The sequence below is a fragment of the Monocercomonoides exilis genome (assembly GCF_001643675.1).
Source record: "Monocercomonoides exilis strain PA203 chromosome Unknown scaffold65-413564, whole genome shotgun sequence".
NCBI lineage: Eukaryota > Preaxostyla > Oxymonadida > Polymastigidae > Monocercomonoides > Monocercomonoides exilis.
This window is the reverse complement of record NW_027150610.1, coordinates 302,886-325,173: the sequence shown is the minus strand read 5'-3', so window position 1 is coordinate 325,173 and position 22,288 is coordinate 302,886. Positions and strand designations below refer to the sequence as shown.

Below are 22,288 nucleotides of genomic sequence, written 5' to 3'. Positions count from 1 at the left end.
TTAAAATCGATATATCTTTTATAATGGTATTCATGATTTCTACTTCTGTTTTCAGAGTTGAAAAAATTTTATTTAAAATAAATACATTATGTATTCAATAAAAAATTTCTTTTTTTTTTTTTTTTTTTTTTTTTTTTTTTTTTTTTGAAGTGGAAAATTGGTGACGGACGTAACGAATTTTTTTCTTCACGTCACCCAGGGCTAGTTTGGAACAAATTGTTGTTTTTTTCACAATTGAAAGAATTTTGCCTCATCTGATCTCTTGACAAAAAAATAAGCTTTTGGTTCGATCAAAAAGAAAAAAAGTGTGCTTTTCTTGTCGGATATAGCTTTGATCATTGGTTTTGTTGACGTGGCATATTACACACTTATTTTTAAAAGCCTTGCAATTAGTATTGAATCGATAGCATTTTCAAAAACTCTGATTGATAAAACGGTTTGTTTTTGCTGATAATCTTATGTTTGAATTGTTATTGTGTTTATTGAATCCTGAACATATTATAAACAGAACGAGCATTCTAAAAATCAGAATGCAAAGAACATCACTTGTCGAAAAGTTTTGGGGTCTGTTCATTTCTAACTTGTTTTAAAAAAGGTTTGATTTTTCATTTTTTTTATGCATTTCGAAGAATTGTTTGACGAAATTGGAGGTTGCAACGAGGATGAACAGAAATTCAAAGTTGAAGAAATGAATGAACTTATTGAAGAAATGAGTAAAGATGAATTTGAAACAATGGACAGAAAAAATCTGTTCGACAAAATTACAAAAAAGATTGAAGAAAAGAAACTTTCAATGGAAAATGCAATCTTGTTGTTGAAGATCGTTGGATATTGCAAAGTTATGAAAAAAATTTATCTTTTCGGTTTTCAAGATTCTTCATTGAGAAAACAAATTAGAAAGATGATTTTTGAAGAAATAGAGAAAAAAGAAGAAAAAAATGAAAAGCTGCTTGTTGACCTTTGTGAATGCTTTGTTTTTCTGGTTGTAGGATTCATTTCAGACGAATTGATTTCAATATGTGTTCCGTATCTTCTGAAAGTTGCGTTGAAGAAGGAGGAAAGCGAAGAAGTCCAGAAAGAAGTGGAAATGGCTTTGTTGGCTTTGTGTTGCGCTCCAGAATGTTACGTATGAACATTTCTATTTCCTTTTTGATGTAACTGATTTTATCTCTCTTCATTTTTAACAAGGATATTGAACAAAAACTGTATTTGAATGAACTCAAAGAAATTATCCTGTATCATCAAGAGCATCACAATCTGACACGACTTGCATATCAGTTTGTTTGGAAGATTTTGATCAGTAAATTTTCCTCAGGCCGCGGCTTGGAAGGGATGATTACGAAAGAACTGCATTTTGTGAGAGAGGCAAGAAGAGAATTGGATGAGCTGACAAGATGCATTGATTGGAAGAGAAAAGACGAAAAAGGAGAGAAAGAAACGAAAGAAGAGCTTGCTTTATTGAGATGGATCCAAAAACTGAATCGTTTCTTCTACTCATGCCAAATGAGGAACGAAGAGAATTGTAACCTTATCGGCAGCATTGTTCGAGTAATCAGAGCAGAAAACGATGATAATGGGGATTTTCACTTCTTTTGTATTCAATCTTTGAGAATAGCAGCAGAAAATAGAGCTGTGGAAGTTGAAGACTTGCTGAAAGGGGAAGCCATTGATGTTATTCCGGTGGAAATTCAGCGACAAACATTAAATCACAATTTGACGTGGAATTATTTGCAGCTCATTTTGAAGATTTCAGAAAGGCTGATTGAAAAGAGGGACGGAGAAACGAACAAAACAAAACGAAAAGAGTTGAAAAGAAAGATATTTGAAAAGATGGAAGAAGAAGGATACGAAGACATCATCACCAGCTTTCATATTATTTTACATTATCTGAATTTCAATTTTTTTAATTTTCTTCCTGAATATTATGGAGATTTTTTAGTAAACATATGAATTAAGAGTGCTTTTCTGTTCCTTTTTTATTTTTATCATTTGAGAGGAAGTGTTTGAAAAGGAGTTGGCTGAGGTTTTGCTTCATTTCAAATCTTAATTTCCAACAATGCAAATAGAAAAATATATCTGAAAAAAAAAATGCTAACTTTCTTTCTTTTTTTTTTTTTATTTTTCAATTTTGAATGACTTGCATTTGGAAAAAAGAATGCTCAAAAAAGAACATTGAATCATTATCATTTCTTTGATTGAAAAAAAACAAGAAAGAAAGACATTCAAAAGTTTATTTGATAACAACAGAGGAAAAAGAACATTTTTTTTTATTTGGATCCTCTTCATTCACATCATTTCCAGAAGCCAACATTTTCAAATTAAAAAATTTCCCTTTCAGTTATTCTGAAAGATCACCAATTGCATCATCATCAAATTATCACACATTACACACAAATATCTGCACCCAATAATCCTATCTCCATTTGTCATTTCCAATATTCTTTTGTGACAGTTTCCTTCTCCATTTCAAATTTTTTGTCTTTCTCTCATCACCTTTTGACTCTTCTGCCACTCACAAAAGAGATGACACATTATGAAGTCTGTTGAATGCCATTTCTTTAACCATCTATTCCAAATCAAAATTATTTCGATATTCTTTCCTTTTCATCTGCACTTTATTCAACAGCCTAATAAAAAAAGTCGGAATTGTTCTCATTGATTGGACATCAATATCATACACAGTCCAGTACCTCCTCCCTTTGGCTGCTTCCTCTTTACAGAAAGAAAAAGAACCTTTGTGTTTGTGAATAGAAATAGAAGACAAAATTTTCAGAAGAATTGACGGAGAGTTGAATGGAATGAATAAAACAACATTTCTATAAAATCAGTGAAGAATGCATTGAAGAAGAAGAAGAAGACAATGAAGTTGTTGTTCATGTTGTTGTTGAAGATGAAATAACAGAAGAATATTGCCATTTCAAATCATCAAAAGTGGATTGTGATGTTGAAGTTCCAGGACTTCTGTCCTATCCTCTAGCAAATGCCATTAAAGGTGCAAGATAAGAAACATATTTAGCTGGTTTTATATGTCTTGCGATTTTCGCATGAAATGTGCAAAAACTGAAGCTGCTGATCGTCCTCGCCTCAACAGCACATCGACAAACAAAACTGCGCTTCGCTTGTAAAAATTCCAAAAAGGATAGAAAACTTTTTTACTCCCAAAAAGTCAGAAAAGTCATATCACCCAAGTTAATGCTGCTTATCTCCTGTCTTTTTGCTTCTCTCAGATTTCTTGGTCTTTTTTTCACAATAAATGTCCAGCTTTCCATTTGGCCAGCCACTTTCCTTGCCCAAAAAGCTTCTCCCACTGCCTTATGCTTCCAAAATGCTATATAATTTTGTGCAGATTTTGTCCTTTACATAATTCCTTCTTACAATCTTCATTTAATAAATAATTGTTTTAATTTGCCTTCGCCTCTTATTCCAAATAAATATCATGTATCTTTCGTAACTTCATTTATTTCCCAATGGATACATAATAATCTGCTCCATTCTCATCGTATTGCTCTCCAAAGCGGGGATTGGCCATTTCAACAATAACTCACATTCCTGCACTTTGAAAAGGATATAGATGGAAATATCTGCTCAATCAAAAGAATAATATAAAATACACGCATGCTGATATTTTTATTCAAATTTCAAATTGTTCTATCCCACTTGGCTCAAAAACAAAAAATATCATTTATTATTCCATTGTTGGGAATGCCTTTCTTCATTCATTCCATCATAGGAAATAATATTCTTAATTCAACAGGAAATGTTTACTCACGGAATTCTCATTTTAGCAAGGAATATTGTTGTTCTTTCAAATCTGATGATCTTATATCCATAACAACAAACCAGAAAAATATTTATCGTTTTTTCTTTCTTTCTTTGTAGCGCCTTGTCAAATAATACTAATAACCTTGAATGGTGTAACAATTTATATTTTCATGGTTGTTTTGAGTTCATATTTTGCACCAATTTCTCTTATCCAATGATATCTGAATTCAATTCGAATGACGAATATTCGTTGTTTTCTGTTCGCAATGCATTTTCAAAAATGCAGACAACGAGTGGAACTGAAAGGTTTAATGGTTTGTGCTTATTGTTGAATTTGAATTGTTGCTTGTTATATGTTTTTCTTGTTTTTTTGAAGAATTGTTTTCTGAGCTTGAAGATTGTGATGAGGACGGGCAGAAACGGACAATCAAAGAAATGGATAGACCAATGGATGATATGGATGAAAAAGAATTCAAATCTGTTTTCACGATTGAACTTTTCAATAAAATACTCAAAATGATTGAAGATAAGAAACTGTCAATGGAAAATGTGCTTTTATTGTTGAAGCGTGTTGGATATTACTGTGTGCTTAAAAATATGCGAAGTCTTCGCTTTGAAAAATCTTCGTTGAACAAAAGATTCGAACAGATGATAATTGCGGAGAACAAAAAAATGGATGAAAAGGATGAAAAACTTCTTGTCGATCTTTGCGAATGCTATATTTCTCTGAACATTAGTTTCAAACCTGAATTGCTTTTAATGTGTATGCCTTACCTTATGAAAGTTGCGTTGAAGAAAGAGAAAAGCGAGGAAACACAAAAAGAAGTGGATATGGCCTTGCTGACTTTGAGAGATATGGGATTTTGTGTATGGGCACTTCTATTTCCTTTTTTATATTTTTGCATGTTTTTCTTATTTTACTTATTTTTCTTATTTCTAATTAGCTTTTGATGCAAAAACAATATTTTAATGAAATCAAAGAGATTATCAAATATCATCATGAGCATCGTAACCTCTCTCGACTTGCCTATTGGTGTGCTTGGAAATTTTTGATAGACAGATTATTTTTCGATGTAAGTGTGGAAGAAGTTATAGTGAATGATTTGCATTTTGCGAGAGAGACAGCAAGAGAAATCGAAGATCTGTCAAAATATGTGGATTGGAGGAGAGAGAAAGAAGAAGAAAGAGTGAATGAAACAAAAGAAGAGATTCTTTTGATGGAATGGCTCCGAAAGTTGGTGTTTTTTTTTCGCAGTTGCGGAATGTGGAATGAAGAATTTGCTGCGCTTATTGAAAGCATTGTTCGGGTGCTTCGAGCAGCAAAGGATAAACACGGAGATTTTTTCGGGAAATGCATTTATGTATTGTACGTAGCCATCGGTGATAAAGATATAAAAATTGATTGCTTGCTGAAAGGCGGAGCTATCGATGCATTTTTGGAGGAGATTCATCAATTGACATTTAATCAAAATATAGTGAGAAAGAGTTTGATGTTCTTTTTGGATCTTTCAGAAAAATTGAAGAAAAAGACGAAAGGCGAAGTTGAAGAAGCGAAAAGAAAAGAGTTGAAAAAGCAATTGTTCAGAATGTTGGAAGAAGAAGGATACGAAGATGTCATTGAAAGCCTTTACGGATTCATTTATTTTGCAAAAGAAAAAAATGATCGTGAGTTATCGTTGAATATTTCTGATTATAATGTGAATGTTTAAGAAAATGAAACTCACGTTATTTTGTAACTCAAAAATCACTCTTTTCTTTTCTTTTTTTTCTTTTTCCTTTTTCCTTTTTCCTTTTTCTTTTTTCCTTTTTCTTTTTTCCTTTTTCCTTTTTCCTTTTTTCTTTTTTTTTTAAAATTACCTCTCAACCATTTGTTCAATTTTTATTTATTTTTTCTTTCTTTCTTTTTTCTTTCCATTTCCTCATTTCGCTTCAAATGCGCTTCACAATTGTTTATCAGTTATTTTTCTGGATTTGACGGACAAATAAAATAAAATTTGTTTCTGAACGAAGAAAGAGGATATTTTGATATTTTCAATATTTTTCGAAGAAATGGACAAAAATAATTGCGGAAAACACAACTGCACATAAAATCATTTTATCAGAGCAAAATTATGTTGTTAAAGTGTAAATGGCATATGGAAGAAAACTTCAAGTGAGTCTCTATCTATCTTTCTTTCTTTTTCTTTTGCTGAATAAGAGTACAATTACAGAACGTTAAATAATGAAAACAGAGAAGCTTTGAGTATTTCAAATACTCCTCTGCCAAGAAGTTGGAGTAAGTGATTGTTGTGAGGAATAAATGCGACAATATCGATATTAATTTCACTGAATGATTTGCAAATAGACGGAATTCCACATGAAGAATGTGAATAAATGAGAAAAGGAAATTTTTCTATTTGGGGCAAAATTTTTGCAATTATGAAAAAAACTGAGAAATGTTCCAAACTTTTTCTACAATCATTTCATTATAAATCAACCGAAACAATGCAAATAATTACAGAAAAATTCAAAAATTGAGAAAAATATTTGTTAGAGAAGAATGGAACAAAATTCATAAAGCAAAAAAATTTGCACCATTTCTTATGATAGAGTCGAATTTTTAATGGGACATTATTTTTTAACTCTTATTTTTTTATTTATGCTTGCCAACTGCTGAAAAGAAGTGAATGGCTTTCAGCCCTTTTATAAACTTTTTTAAAACAAGTTCAATACATTTTATCCAGTGTTTATTTTTTATTTTTTTTGATAATATTAAAAAGGATTTTTTCCGGCTTACTGGGCATCGCACAAGAAATCAATCACTTGTTTCATATGTCTAAATATATTTGAAAAGTTCCTTTTGTTTAATTTTCAAATAAAATTATAAATTCATATTTCGATCAAATCACTGTTTTAACAAACCAAATTTCTCCGTCATGAAAACAAAATCTTGACAATTGTATTATTTCTATTCTTGTGAAGTTTCAATAGAGAGAACTGAAATCTGATCGACATTTGAATTAACAATTTTATTTGAAAATTAAGCAAAAGGAACTTTTCAAATAAATTTAGACATGTGAAACAAGTGATTGATTTCTTGTGCGATGATCAGTAAGCTGGAAAAAATCCTTTTTAAATTATCAAAAAATAAAAATAAAAATAAAAAATAAACACTGAATAAAATGAATTGAACTTTTTTAAAAAAGTTTATGAAAGAGCTGAAAGCCATTCACTTCTTTTCAGCAGTTGGCAAGCATAAATAAAAAAATAAGAGTTAAAAAATAATGTCCCATTAAAAATTCGACTCTATCATAAGAAATAGAAAAATCTCCTTTTCTCATTTATTCACATTCTTCATGTGGAATTCCGTCTATTTGCAAATCATTCAGTGAAATTAATATCGATATTGTCGCATTTATTCCTCACAACAATCACTTTCTCCAACTTCTTTGCAGAGGACCATTTGAAATACTCAAAGCTTCTCTGTCATCATTATTTAACGTTCTGTAATTGTACTCTTATTCAGCAAAAGAAAAAGAAAGAAAGATAGATAGAGACTCACTTGAAGTTTTCTTCCATATGCCATTTACACTTTAACAACATAATTTTGCTCTGATAAAATGATTTTATGTGCAGTTGTGTTTTCCGCAATTATTTTTGTCCATTTCTTCGAAAAATATTGAAAATATCAAAATATCCTCTTTCTTCGTTCAGAAACAAATTTTATTTTATTTGTCCGTCAAATCCAGAAAAATAACTGATAAACAATTGTGAAGCGCATTTGAAGCGAAATGAGGAAATGGAAAGAAAAAAGAAAGAAAGAAAAAATAAATAAAAATTGAACAAATGGTTGAGAGGTAATTTAAAAAAAAAGAAAGAAAAAGAAAAAAAGAACGAGATCAAATTGTATTTTTTTTTTTTTTTTGATAAAGAGAATGATGAAACGCAAAAATAACAAAGAAAAGAAAGATGATTCGTTAAATTGATTCTTGATTTGAATTTTTTTAAATAAAAATCTATTTTCAACGAGAAATTACTAATTTTTAATTAATAAAAAAAGAGTGAACACAAGATTTGATGACAACCCTGAACATTATCACAAACCATAAATGGTTGAAGTATTGCCTGTAAAATTCTCTATTTTCGAAAATGGCAGCTATCAAATATTATTTGGCATCATTCATAACTCATTTGTGGATGTTTAAAAAACACTTCAACAAGGTTGTGCAAGCCAAGTCAAGGTAGATTTCAATCATTGGTGACTTTTTTAAATGTATTTTTCAGCCATCAGTCAATGGACAATTATGAAGGTGAAAAAATAAAAAAAAATTGAAACATTAAATTTCTGTTCTTGTTGTTATGAAATGAAAAGTGCTTTTGCACAAGGTTCTTTTTAGCGTTGTTTATTTTTTTTTTAAAAAAAATCAACATTATTTGGAAAATGAAAAGAAAAGATAAAAATATCGAAGATAAATCAATACATATTTTCTTTCTCTCTTTCTTTTGGAATGCGATTCGATCAATTATTATATTTCAATATCTGAAATAAGCTCTTATTCTTTTGTTTTTACTGTTGCTGCCTTTGCTGTAGTGTGGATGACTTAAAAAAAAATCGATCTCAGTTCCAAAAGCCAGTTGACTTGACTTTCACATTCCAATTGAACGGTTCTTTTGCTTGATGATAGTAATCCCTTGTGCCTGTCTTATATCTTTTGATCTGCATTCATCGTGCCCTTGCCGCTTTTGCTCTCGATAACTCCAGACACTTCTTCATCGATGATTGCATCACTCATCGTCATTATTGTGGCTCCGGCCGGAAACAGTTGGAAAAACTCTCTCTTCAAATCACCCAGCTGCAATCTTTGTTTTGCCTCTTGCGACAGGCATGCCCTAACTGCGCCAAACAATTTGGAGCTTCGAATCATTTCTGTGTTTGGTCTTTCCCCATTAGCAATCTTCTGCCCAGCTACCGCTGCCTCATATTCCCCAAACGGAACATTCAGAGTCAAGCACTCCCAGAGCATCATCCCTATTGAAAACGCAACTGTTTTCTTTGTGGTGTGCTTCTTGATCCCATTCAGCAGCTCTGGTGCCTTCCACCGCAAACATTCATATCGATTGTCTTCATCATCCTCAAACGCAGATGAAGGTAGTGGCGAGTCTCTTCCTCTCCTACTCATCAATGAAATGTCAGAGGAAGAGGTGACAATGGTTGATGAAGAGATTGATGAAGAATCAGAGTCATCGGATGAAGAAAAGCAATCTGAGTGCATTGCAACTGTGATCACCATGTGCTCTGAGAACAACACAATGTGTGGACTCAGATTTGTCAATGATTGAAGTGGATTTTCCATCTCATCAAATGAATGGAGTGCCCCATTCGCAACCCAGAACAGAATCTGAGCACCTGTCATCTCCCTCTCCTTTGGTGTGCCAATCGCCATCTCTTTTGTCTTATTCAGCCCGTGCAACAACATAAACAGCGAATCCCTCAAATCCACAATCAGTTTCTCGTATGGACATGAGCATGCCATTGCATCCACCAGATTCGACATCGATGAGGTGGTTGGGCACAGATCCTCCCCATGAATAAAAGAAGAATCTGTGTCTGAAGTGTCTGTGGACGAAATGGATGAAATGGATGGTGATGGTGCTCTCTTTCTTGTCTCTTCCTCTTCTTTCTCATCAACCTTCTCCAATGCCCAATCAGGGATCTTATCTGAATCTCTTCCCAGAATGTATTCAGTTGATCCACTCTCACTCAACAAATGCTCCGATGACTCTGAATGCTCCATTGTCTTTTCATACACCCTCTTCTTTATTCTTTCTTCATTCTTCTTTTCTGCCTCCCTCTCTGCTCTCCTCCATTGCTCCTCGGGTGACATCTCCATTGTCACCATTTCAAATGCCTTCGGATCCTTTCTGATGTTGTCGTTTACAATTTCTCTCAGATCTTCTGCTTCATTCTTCACCTTCTTCCATCGAACAATGAATATTATTGATACTATTAACAGTATTACCACAATCACAATGCAAACAATCAAAACCCATAAGAATTTTCCTTCCTTTCCTCCCTCTACACTTTTATCATTTCTACTCGCCTCAGGCTTGCTTCTATTCTTCACTATGAAGCGTTCTGTGGAGCTTGCTGATGAATGATTTCCAAATGCAATTGCCACAAACACTTCTTCTTCTTCTGTTGCAGCTTCAATCATTGCCAATGATATGGATGTGCAAACCTCGGACTCAGACACAAATTCGTTTTCTTCAAGCTCATATGTCTCCACAGATTCTGCAATTCCGGCAGTCGAAACAAGCCGAAAAGACAAGTTGCACGGAAGAAGAAGCAGCCCTTTGAATCTCAGGCTCAGATCACTCCCCGACCTTTCTGTCTCCACAGAATTCAATATGGGAATAAACAATGCTGATAGTCTTTCAGAAGCAATTCCGCCAAGCTCACATCCCTCATTCAAAAACCATAGCGAGCCATTATCTTTTATCCCATCCCCTCCTTTCAAGCTCGCAACATTCAGCTCCCCTCCTCCAGAACACAATGCGTTTCTTCGAAGCGAGGGATACTTCTCCGCAAGCCCAGTGTTGTTCGCAAACTCTCCTTTCTCTATTGTTGTTTTCCCTCCCGATACGGACAGTCCGCCTTTCCATGAATTCCATATTGTGGTGTACTTCATTGCTGTTTCACATCCTGCCACATCAATCAGCGACCCGTTCCATCTGCACAGCTCCATAGCGTTTTCGAAGCCGTTCCTTCTGTTATGGTCATCCTCTTCTTTGCTCATTCCATCAAATAGGCATGAGTCCAAACTCACATCTGAGCAAGAAGCCGCCTTCATCATGCTCCCCTTCTCCAATACCGATCTGCAATCTGAGAATGTGCAATTGAACATGCTTATGCACACCCCACTTGATGCACTCTGTATAAGTGCCTCAGAGGCGTTGCTCAAACTGCTCACATTCATTGCTGATGAAAGATTCACAGTCAGTACCCCATTCGTCTTTTCATCCATATTCAAATCATTTCCTGCCCCTTTCACATCAAACAAGCCCTCTTTTCCCAATCCTATATCCCTGATGGATACACGGTCGCACACCACTCTTGCCATCGTGTTTGCCCAAACGATGCCTCTCTGAAAGTTCAGATTGTTCACAACAACATTCTCCCATACAACCTCCCCACAAACAGCCTCGGCAAGCGGCCACAGCACATCAGCCGGCCCACCTCCTTCTGTCATGCTGCTGAATGAGCAATTCGACACTCGCGTTATCCCATTTCCGCCCCTTATGAAGCTGCTGTGATCTGTTGTTGTGCTTTCTCCAAACACAAAATGAAGCAGTACAAACATCACTGATTCTGAACACTTAATTACATTCCTTCTGCTGCTCCTTCCAAATAATTCCACTCTCACAACCGCTTCTTCAAACGATCGAGATGTCACACTCACATTGAACAGATCAATCTCGCTGTCCACTTTCCCTTCCTCAATCACCACAAGCTGGCTCTTGTACTCAAACGCAAGATGCTCTATCCCATATCCCAGTGTTGCACACGGTAGTGTCAGAATCCCACACTTCTTTGTGTCTTCGCCTCTCTCTCCTTCTTTGCTCGACACAAATATTATGTCTGATTGATACACCACAATGAAGTCCATCAGGTCCACTGCCTCCGCAAAATACTCTGTCTCATCCATCCCATATACTGCATTCAGCCGGCTGTAATGCGACTCCCGCAGATCAAACCGGAACTGCGTCTCGTTGATCTGGGATGCAATGCTGAAGCACAGGATGAAAATGTCTCGCCCAATGTGCGCTGAGTTCGAAACGAACACCGAATCTTGGAACAGAAAGTCCAGTCCTGTTTGCACCGATGAATGCAAATGCACACCCCCTCCTTTTCCCCTTTCTGTCGAGCAGCTGCACTGCTCAATCCCACACTTCCTCACCTCGTACCATCCTCCAACATTCAGCCCCACTTCCATCACCCCTCCTCGCTCAGACTCACTTGCCTTGCACACCACAAACACACTCTCATTCATCTCTATCCCAATCCCTCTTGACCCTTCTGAAGTCGAGCTCATCACTCCAGCCCCATTCTTTTTCCCTGCAATTTCTCTGAACTCTGACCCGTTCACAATAATACTCAATACATCTTTGCTTCTTCCATTTCCTCTCTCTGCTGCCACACACACAACATCCACCACACATCCGCTGCTAATGTTCACTGAACCGACATCGAGCCTATTGATTCGTACCCCAATCATCCCATCCTCACCCATTTCGCCTTCACCGCTCCCAGTGCAGATCACAAATACGCTGCGAATCACATTCGTCTGCTTCACACTCACTCTATCCACATCAATTCCTCCGCTTTTCATTACAACAAACGAATAATCTCCTGCTTCAGAAAATATGGCCTTCGACTTCAAGTCACATTCTTGCATGCGCAGTATCTTTCCTTCACTGACAATGATCGCCTTTTCCTCATTCTCAAACTGCTCACCCACAGTCACGTCTATATGCGTCAGTTCTAACGTTCCTCTGTTGAACAGCGAAGCGTTTCCACAATGCTCGTTTTTCTCCTCAAAAATAAGCATCGAGTGCATCTGCTCTCCGCTTTCCTGCCCTTCTGAACAGATCCTGAAGTTGGTCACATCAAATCCATCTGCTATAACAATCTCTCCTTCAACAACAATTTTCTTTTCCGGCGCCAGCGCATCCACATGCTCCATCCCTTTCCAGAACGTTTTGCACGGATCTTCCTCGAATCCGCACCGCTCCACATCCCATCCTCCAGAAGACACATGAATCTCCCAGCTTGTGTATTTCACCAGATAGCGCATCAGATCCGTCTCTTTTGATTCTGCTTCTCTTCCTGCAAACAGATTCCTGTCTTCCAAAGCTAACTCATACTCAAACCCAAACGATGCTCTGTTCACACTTTTATTCAGGTCTTTGCCTGCAATGAACATGTTCTTCCCTCTTGCTGCTTCGTTACCTTCCAGTTTCAGCACCCTGCAAAACTCAAATGGCTTTTCAGCTTCACTCTCCAAACTGTCCACATACACCCCTCCTCCTCTCCCTGCGCTCCTCGAGCACTCACTTCTCGCTATCGTGTTGTTTTCCATCTTCAACACCCCATCCTTTCCAAGCACGGCATATATCGCCCCACCTTTCATGCTCTTTGGTGTTCTCAAGCCATCAAATACACACCCTTCTATTTCCGCTCCGCTCCAAAGCGTAAACGGAACACTATCAAACTCCTGGCACAACACTTCGCATTCTTCCATCATCACTACTCCACTCGAACACTTCACCAACGTCACCTTCACATTTCCTCTTGTCATATTCTCAAATCGGCTTCGATTCAAAGTCAGCTTGCTGCCACTGGAATACACCAAACATCCCGCTCCCGCTTCCAATGACTCCTCATATTTGAACACAATCCACTTCATCTCCAGCACTGTGGACGATCCAAACACACATCCGTTCACCCCTTCTTCATCTTTCAATTGAATCCGAACACAAGACTCCACCTGGTCCTGCATCGAACTCACTTCAAATGATGAAAGATCGTAGCTTTCTTCTGCATACACTTCTCCATCCATCAACAGCCTCTTTCTCGCCGCCAATCCATCAATGTTTCTGTATCCTCTCCATAGCGTTTTGCACTGATACTTGTCTGTTCCACACCCCGCAAAGTCGTATCCCTTCTCTCCAACTCTGATCTCTTCCGACTTGCGCTCAACAAGAAACTCATACAGATCAATCGCCTCTTCCACAAAAAACTCACTGTCTATTCCTGCAATCTTTGCCCGGCCAGAACCCTCCTCAGCCCCAGATACATCAACAAAGCGATCTGCTATGATCGATTCATTCAAGGATTTGCTCACAACAAACACATCTTCTCCTTTGGCTCCTGTGTTCCCCTCAAATGTCACTCTTTTGAACGCAAAATTATTGCTTGCACTCTCTTGCAAATCCAAAAACACTCCTCCCCCTCTTCCATTATCTTTCGTCAGCATGCACTTGCAAAACCTGCAATCCTCTATCATCACCTCGCTTTCTCCAACAAGCTCACACCACATCCCACCTCCATCCATGTTCTCATCGGACCTGCACTCTTCAATCAAACTTCCCTGCCACACCTTTATCTGCGACACACCACTCATTCTTGCCACACTTCCACCGAACACTCTGCATCCCTTCACATTTGTCTCCCGAATACTCACATCGCTCTCTCCCCTCCCGCAGATCAACCCTCCTACGCTCCCGCACAGCCCACTCATGTTAGACTTCTCCACAATTTGTTTTCCATCTTTCATCTCTGCCACTCCGCATCCTGCTCCCAATTCCATTTGCTCAAAATTCACTGACACAAAACTTATCTCCCCTCCACTTCCTTTCCCAATCCATCCATTCCCCACTCCACTTAAAGTTGATCCCAATTCCCCGCAGATTGAACAATTCTGCACAGAAACTGCCCCCTTTCCTCCAACTCCAAACACCGCTTCTTTCGCCCAAGAAACACAAACAACCACCTGCAGCCTTTGGACACTCAGCTCCATCTTTCTGCTCCCCTCAACAACAAAGCCCCCATTTTCTTCCATCCGAAGAACAGATGCAACTTCGGCTTTGTTCTTCCCTTGCAGAGTCAACGATTCATCCTTCTGTCTCATCTCGCTCTTCCCAGCTGCCGATTCCACAATCCGTATCGTTGTTCGTGTGCTCCCCAGCTTCTCAAACCCAAACGACACATCTTTGCACGGCGTTGCCTGTATCCCGCACTCCTCAAAATTGGTCCCGCCTTTGTCCACAAACAGTATGTCTGCACCAGCCGGAAACAGAAACGCAAACATCGTCACATTGATCACCGGCTCGTTGCTCCTGTCATACACCCACAGCCGCTGCTTCTCTTCCTCCTCTTCGTCCTCATCAGCCGTGTCCACCCATCGCATCTGCTTCAACATCTTGCTTGCACCCACACACTCAAAATACACATCTCTTCCCACACTCGCCTTGTTCTCCTCAAATCTGTCGTATCTCATCCAGTACACCCCTTCCTCTGAATCAAACTTCACATACACCTCTCCTCCAACACCGCTTTCTTCCTTCACCATGCTCTTTCCAACGCTATTCCCCTCAAACTCCAGTGCTCCTCCTCCCCTCACTCTCACACTCACACTCCCTCCTTTTCCCATATCTCTCAAGCACTTCACATCAAAAAACTCGCATTCTCTCACCTCTATCTTCTTTCCATCTCCTGCAACCCCACTCACTCCTCCTCCATCCCCGTTTTCCCTCCTCAGCTCGCTCATGTTGCACTTCACAATTATCCCTGATGCTCCTTCGCTGACATGCACACCACTGTTGTCCCCAAATGAAGACCAATTCACTGAACTGTTCATCACTTCCACATGTCCACACTCTTCCGCAACTATCACCCCTTCCTTTCCTCTCGTCTCAACATCTTCAAAGACACTCCACTCAATAACTCCTGTGCTCCCGTTTCCCTTCACCTCAATTGCTCCCACCGATCCTAATTCCACATCGCAAAGTCGAAGTCTCATGACATTCACTTTTCCTCCATTCGCACATTCAACCATTCCCAAGCCTTCTCCTGACTGAGCGTTAATCGAGCAATCTGTCAGTGTCAACTCCCCTCCACTGCACTCAAAAAGACACTTTCGTGGCACATCAGACAGCTCTCCAATAGAAAACTGAAGGCCAGTGAATACCGTTGCATTCTCAATCAGAATCACCCCATCTCCTGAATCCCCTTTGCTTCCTTCAACTGCAATCACTGACCCGTTCACTTCCCCATCAACTTCCATCTCCTGTTCAGCAACCACTATCCGATTTCTTATCACAAACGACCTGTCTAGCCTCATCATTGCTTTCTTCCCACCAAAACGCTGCTCTGCCCCGTATTCTATTGTTTCGCACATATAATCATTGAATCCACATTCGTATGTATCTTCTCCATCTTCGCCCACATAGCATCGCTCCGGCGCCTCTCGAAACAGCATTACCAGCGGAATCACTATCCCTTCCAAGCCATCCTCGCATCCCTCTAACTCCTTCAGGTCTGTTCCCCCAACATCCTTCATAAACTCAAACCCAAATGATTCTTCATTCACAAGCCTCCGAAGACCTTCTCCTTTCACAAACACATTCTTCCCTCCCCTGCTCGCTTTGTTTTCTTCCTCTCCAACTCCAAACACCACACTCTTCAAGGCGAAGCCACTTCCTCCTTCCACACACTCAATCATCAATCCTCCTCCGCACCCTTCGTTCGCTCCACTCCCTTCTGCTCCACACTCCGCAATCCTCATTTCCTCTTTACTCAACCCCTCCATTTTGCTGCACTCAAACTCTCCACTCCCCTTCAAAGCAATTCTCATTCCCCCACCACATCCCGCTTTGCTTCCACAGTTCCTCACCCTCACCCCACTCACTTCAATCCTCATTCCATTTTCTATTTCTCCTTCTATCATCCCTCCATTCCCTTCTGCCTTCCACATCCCACATATCGAACAGTTCCTCACTGAAACCTCCTTTCCTTTCTTGTCACTTATTGCCGATCCAAAACTATCCGCCACACCTTCCATAGTTGTGTTCTCCACTCTCATCACCCCTCCATCCCTCACTTCTAATAATTCCTTGCTTTCTGCGCTCTGCACATCAATGACCTCGCATCCCTTCATTGATCCAATTCCCATCCCCATCACCCTCACCATCCATCCTCCTGAAAACATCACATCATCAACCCTAAAACCCACTAGCCCAAGTTCTCCTCCTGAAACAACAAAAACTGAAAACTCAATGTTCGTCGACAGCCGAACACTCACACTGCACTCCATAACCCTCATCAACCCTTCAATGCACTTTCCCAGCGCCACTCGGCCATTCAGTTGCTGTGGAACACTAAACTCCATCCTGCTCATGTTGGTCTCTTCTGCACTCTGCTCAATCATCCCTTCTTGAGCCTTTTCCGAGTTCTCATTCACCACAAATACCGCTTTCTGCTCTTTTCCTTCAATGCTGAACATCCCCTTTCGAAATCCAACCTCGCATGACAGACTCGTCGACCTGTCGACCACACATGTCAAACCTCTGTCTTGCTGCCACCTGTACAATGCGAAATCCATTGTCTGGCACGGATAGCCCGAATACCCACACCGATCAAAATCCTTCGCATTCCCTCCTCCAACTGCAACAGAATCTGGCTCTCCCCGCAGATACAGCTCCAGTGGCACATAAAACGACTCATCGTCCCCTTCAACCCCAGCAAGCCCTTCTTCATCCCCAAGGTCAGGCCCAAACCCGATTGTTGTGCTGTTGATCACTTTTGACAGCAGAGGCGCCTTCACAAACATTCCACTCCCCTTCCTGCTTGCGCTGCATCCTGTGAACTCTGCTTTCTTCACCACAAAATCATCTGCTGTTCCAACAAACACAACATGCATCCCTCCTCCAAACCCTCCGGCTCCTGCCGCAGCAACAGCCCGACATCCCGCAAATGCCACATTCTCACTCATCCCAATCTCAACCACTCCTCCTTTCTCCAGCCTCAGCTCCATCCCTCCACCATTCCCTTTCATGCACTCCCCATCCACACTGCTGTTTTCCACACACAGCCTCTGTCCGCTCCCGATTGTTCCTTTCACCACCCCGCCGTTTCCTGCTTCCAACCCAACACCACTCACACTCACCCCGCTTATCATCACCAGCCGAGGTCGGTTTCCAATAATCACAGACTCGCTGTTGTCTCCATTTTCCATCCCCAATATTGTCGTGTTGCTCAGAGTCAGCTCTGCTGACGCATCCACATTCATCACTCCGTTTGTGTTCCTGCATTTCACATTCTCAATCCTCACAGTACTCATGATCAGCTTTGACCCAGATCCTGAACATCCAATCATCGCCCGATCACAAAACTCCTGCTTCTCGAAAGTTACGCCCGATGTTGTGCATTGCCCTGCTTCGACAACCAATATCGAAAACCCAATCTCCCCAACGCTGCTTTCCGAGCCAATCCGCGAGTCTTGAATCACACAGCTGGCTCTCGCATTGCTCACAATAATCACACTTCGCTGTGTCGATGGCAGAGCCCCTCCAACCGTCATGCTCAACTTCTTCAGTCTGGCGCTCGTCTTCACTTCAATAATCCCGTTCACTCCCGTGCTGCTCCCCACCATCCTCATCTTGCTCATCTCTTCTGTCCCGCTCCACACATATCCCTTCTCATCATCCAGCACAAGGCTCTCGTTCAGCTGATAGCTTCCCCACACCAGCACCTGGTGGCAATCTGACTGCTGCCCAAGTGCATATCCCACGCTCAGACACCGATACTCCGAAAACCCGCAGGCCCTCACATCTGTCCCATCTTCTCCCACTGACACATTCCCTTCTCTGCTTCTCAGATAGAACACCAGCGGCACCCACACTCCACGCAATCCATCGTTCATCCCCTCTGCACTCTCAATACTGAACTCCTCTCTCTCAGAGTAATATCCAAAGCTTGCCCTTGTCACAACCTTCTCCAGGTGCGGAGCAAACACACACACATCCTCCCCGTGTGCTGCACTGTTTCCGGAAAATTGAATAGCCCCAATCTTGAACCCTGCTTCCTCTCCCAACACTCTCACACATATCCCTCCTCCACATCCTCTCCTTCCCTCCTCCACCTCATTCCCGTTTCCACCTCCGCTCGTTTTTTCATTTGTTGTCTCACTTCTGCTTCCACTTCCACTTCCTTCTTCTGCTCTGCATCTCTCAAATCCTGCCTCCATCCCTGCTCCCCCAATTCCACAATCACACCCATTCTCCACCACCACCTCAATTCCCCCACCGTTCCCTTTCTGACACACACAGTCTTTCATGCTAATGTTCTGAATCCACACTTTCTCTGTTGCTCCCCCATTCTTCCCAACAACTGCCCCGTTTCCTTCTCTGCGCGTGATATTTGAGAAGTTGCTTCCATCCATCTCCACCATCCCCCCAATCCCCCACTCAATCACCCCACAATTCTCCAGCTCGATGTTCTTCACTGTGCATTGCACCATCTTCATCTTTCCAGCTTTCACTCCAAAATACGAATGCTGCCCAACCGCACTTGTCGCTGCAGACATGATCTCGCACCTCAGAAAGCTCACTTCTGATCTTTTGCCGCTCATCTCCAGCAACGCCTGCTGGCATTCATTTGAAATGGTGTGTTTCAGGATCATCCCAGCCATCTGCATAGATCCACTCTCCACTTCAAACATCGCATGCCCAACTGCATTCGTCACAACTGTCACTGTCTCCTCCTCCTCATTTTCGTCTTTGTTCGGCTCTATCACAACATTCATCTGCGCAATCACCATCTCGCTCTCCTCGTATGTTCCCCCTCGCACCCTGATCAGCTCATGATACCAATCCACCCATCTTGATACACCGTATTTCAGTGTCTTGCATTCATGCGACACAGCCCCACACAGGTAATAATCGCCTGTGGATTCTGTTGTGCTTTGCTTCACATCCACAAGAATAATCCTGTTCATTTCAGAAGAACTCACTGGCAACCATTCATCTTTAAAAGATGGGTTTTCACAAGAAAAAGCATCAAAATCGCATATGCAAATTCTATTAGCATCATTTGAAATTGTAAATGAATCAATAATCCATTCTGAAGTCGCTTTCAACGCAAAACCGAAACCAAAATATATGTCAAGTCCGTATTTTTTATTTCCAAATATTATATTTTTCACAAACAAGCAACGTTAAAAATGGATTTCTTTGTTTTGGTTGTTTCCATATATATCAATTCCTCCTCCTGGTGTTGTTGACGAGCAAAAACAAATTTTGCATTCTTCAAATTCTTCATTTGAACAAGGTTCATAAAAATGTGCAACGCCTCCACATTGATTTGTTGCTTTGCAGTTATAAAAATTTGTGCCAATAATTCTGAGAAAACTTTGATATTCCACATTAATGGCACCTCCATATGAAGATGAACACTGCTCAAAAACACATAAACCCATGGACAAAGATGAATTAATAACTGCTAAAGCACCACCAAATAAGCCATCACTCGAGCATCTTGTGAAACTTGTTCCATTTATTTCAACAGAACTTGTCGAATAGCTGTAGATTGCTCCTCCCCTGCCAACTGTTGTTAAAACATTGGTGAATGTGCACCTCTGAACAGACAGTGAGGCTGTTCCTCCAACATAGATCGCCCCTCCTCCGTGGCTTGTGCTTCTGCAGTTTTCGAAATCGCAGTTCACAAACGAGACTTCTCCTGTTGTGAACTCGTCAAAGGGCGTGGTGTAATGCGAATCATGGTAGGCACTTGTCATTCTGCAGAATGTTGAATTTCGTGCAGAAAACTCATTTCCTCTCGCGCCACTCACTATCCCCCCCCCAAACACATCCTCGCATCCCTCTATTTCACAGTTCTCCACAACGCTTCTCTGCAACGTCCTGTCGCAACACCCTTTCCCGTTGTGGTGCATTGTGACGTTGCAGAAAAGGCAATCCATCACCTCTGCCATCTCCAGCTTCTCGCTGCACAAAAATGGAGATGGAGAGCAAGCACATATCGATGAAGCACAGCAACCATCAAAATATGCACCTCTTCTCAGAAGAAATCCTGCCTTTTCACCGCCTCCTGAAACAATCGAGTGTTGAATCATATTCTGCTCATCCAGTTCCATCTTCACATTTTGAAGATAAAACTCACCATTGCTCACAATAAATTCACTCGCTCCACTTTTCCCATTCTGTTCCAAAACACATGGAAACAAAATCACTTTTTCGCATCCATCCATTTCCATCACACTCAAATCAACAAATTGGCGGAATTCCAATTCTTTTAAATTCGCGCTTTTGTTTTTCATTTTCATGCAGGATAAAACTGTTGATCGCATTTTCATCCATTTTTCACACTTCGAACTGAGGACGCTTGTTGAGTTTCCACGCGGAACCCACACCTGAGAAAAACTATTTTCCAAGCTGTGTTTGGTGATGCTGTGCTTCTCTGCATCATCTTCAAATCGATACTTGAATTTTGAAGAATTTTCTCTAACCCCTTGGAATTCGTTGCTGCTTGTGCCCTTTTCGGAACAACACAAAGAAATCACAAACAACAACTTGATCGTGAGTATTGCAAGTGGAATAATCATATTTTCATTGACAAACGTTTATTAATTGAAAATTGTTACAGTCTTCATTCCAATATTTCATAAGTGTGATAGTTGTCATTTATATTTTTTTAAGATTTTCATCAGAATTCCTTACTAAAAATATGTGTCACATGTTCGACTTAAAAGTTCATATATATCGCAAAAAGAATACACAGAAAAGTTTTATTTTGAAAAGATTGGAGGTGAATAAATATGACATGGCTGATCCTTTTTGAAATCACACTTTTGTTCAAGTTTTGATCGAAAATTTTCTCTCAATGTGATTAACAAATAAATCATGTGTAATAGAAATGCATATTGAAGCAAAATGAATGTTTATCGGAATTCTCAATTTTGGACAAAAAAACAGCAAAAGACATTTACGTTCTCAACCGAAACATTTAAATAATTTTCAGCTATCGGAAAGTCTTTTTCAGAAGAGAAATAAACATCGAAAAGTCATTGAAATTCAAATATATGGTTTATGATCAAAAGAGTTTTTTAGAAAGATCTCAAGAAGAAAAATAGTTAAACAGTATTTCAATTGAATACGATCTTCCATGATGTAGAAAAAATGTGGAATTTGTTTTTCCAATGTTTTCAAGAGTTCGCCACGAAGGATTGCCCGAAATACAGAAGCAAAAGGAGAATCGGGGAGGAAACAGAAGGATACAAATATTTTTTGTTTCAAACTTGCAGGAAAAAACATCAATATTTAAAAATTTTATTTTTTCCAAAATGAAATTTTCGATTAATATAGTTTTAAAAATTCAATTGGACTATTGAATTTACACTGGATTGAAATAAATTCAATAACCGATAGGTGTTTCATATCCAACTATTGGTTATTGGACAAGCGTTGCACGAGTTGCTTGAACACAAACACAGAATGAAATGTTGTCAAAAATTGTATGTTTATTTTAGAATTCATATTTTTTTATTTAAAAACTTCGGTTTGAGAATTCACTTCGAATATCGATAAATTCACACTGTGAAGTTTTAACTCGTTCTTAAGTTAATTTCAACATGACAAAAACTATTGAAATCACTATTTAAACATTTATCAAACTTTTTTTCTTTTGGTTGTCTAATTCTTTTCCAAAAAAAATAAAACTTTTGTGGAATAAACACTCTGAAAAATGTTATGATTTCAAAAATAATCACCCATTTGGAGAACCATGAAAATGTGTTCATATTGAAGAGGCTGTTTTATAGAAAAGGAAATTTAGACGAGGAAGAAAGAAGGATTTGTTGTGGATTTTCGGATGAGTTGAGAGGAAGGAAGGAGGAGGAGCTGGAACAAATTTTGTTATCATCGTGCCAGACAGGAAAAAAGAAACATTGATCCCAATTATTCAAGAAAGGAT

General features: G+C 39.6%; 4 protein-coding genes across 4 annotated transcripts; 2 read left to right on the top strand and 2 right to left on the bottom strand.

The window, feature by feature from the left end:
* Window positions 1-616: 616 nt before the first annotated feature.
* Window positions 617-2,079, top strand: MONOS_18329 (uncharacterized protein; the record flags this gene model as incomplete). Its single annotated transcript, XM_067871339.1, has 3 exons — window positions 617-863; window positions 990-1,126; window positions 1,189-2,079. The coding sequence occupies 3 exons, from the start codon at window positions 617-619 to the stop codon at window positions 1,948-1,950; spliced, it is 1,146 nt and encodes a 381-aa protein (XP_067719205.1). The 3' UTR covers window positions 1,951-2,079.
* Window positions 2,080-3,830: 1,751 nt separating this feature from the next.
* MONOS_9325 (uncharacterized protein) lies at window positions 3,831-5,785 on the top strand. The gene is made up of 4 exons (XM_067879814.1): window positions 3,831-3,912; window positions 4,049-4,076; window positions 4,139-4,629; window positions 4,707-5,785. Exons 1-4 carry the CDS (start codon window positions 3,910-3,912, stop codon window positions 5,469-5,471), a joined length of 1,287 nt encoding a protein of 428 aa, XP_067719204.1. The 5' UTR covers window positions 3,831-3,909; the 3' UTR covers window positions 5,472-5,785.
* A 2,659-nt stretch (window positions 5,786-8,444) lies between these two features.
* MONOS_16413 (uncharacterized protein) lies at window positions 8,445-11,447 on the bottom strand (the record flags this gene model as incomplete). Its single annotated transcript, XM_067869317.1, has 1 exon — window positions 8,445-11,447. One exon carries the CDS (start codon window positions 11,445-11,447, stop codon window positions 8,445-8,447), a length of 3,003 nt encoding a protein of 1,000 aa, XP_067719203.1.
* An 8,070-nt stretch (window positions 11,448-19,517) lies between these two features.
* MONOS_12149 (uncharacterized protein) lies at window positions 19,518-20,921 on the bottom strand (the record flags this gene model as incomplete). The annotated part of the gene is made up of 1 exon (XM_067864744.1): window positions 19,518-20,921. One exon carries the CDS (start codon window positions 20,919-20,921, stop codon window positions 19,518-19,520), a length of 1,404 nt encoding a protein of 467 aa, XP_067719202.1.
* Window positions 20,922-22,288: the final 1,367 nt, after the last annotated feature.

Bases quoted from the DNA above. Each gene is read 5' to 3' on its own strand.
- MONOS_9325 (XM_067879814.1), top strand. The intron at 4,077-4,138 runs GTTTGTGCTTAT...GTTTTTTTGAAG, and splicing joins TGGAACTGAAAGGTTTAATG to AATTGTTTTCTGAGCTTGAA. The intron at 4,630-4,706 runs GTATGGGCACTT...ATTTCTAATTAG, and splicing joins TGAGAGATATGGGATTTTGT to CTTTTGATGCAAAAACAATA.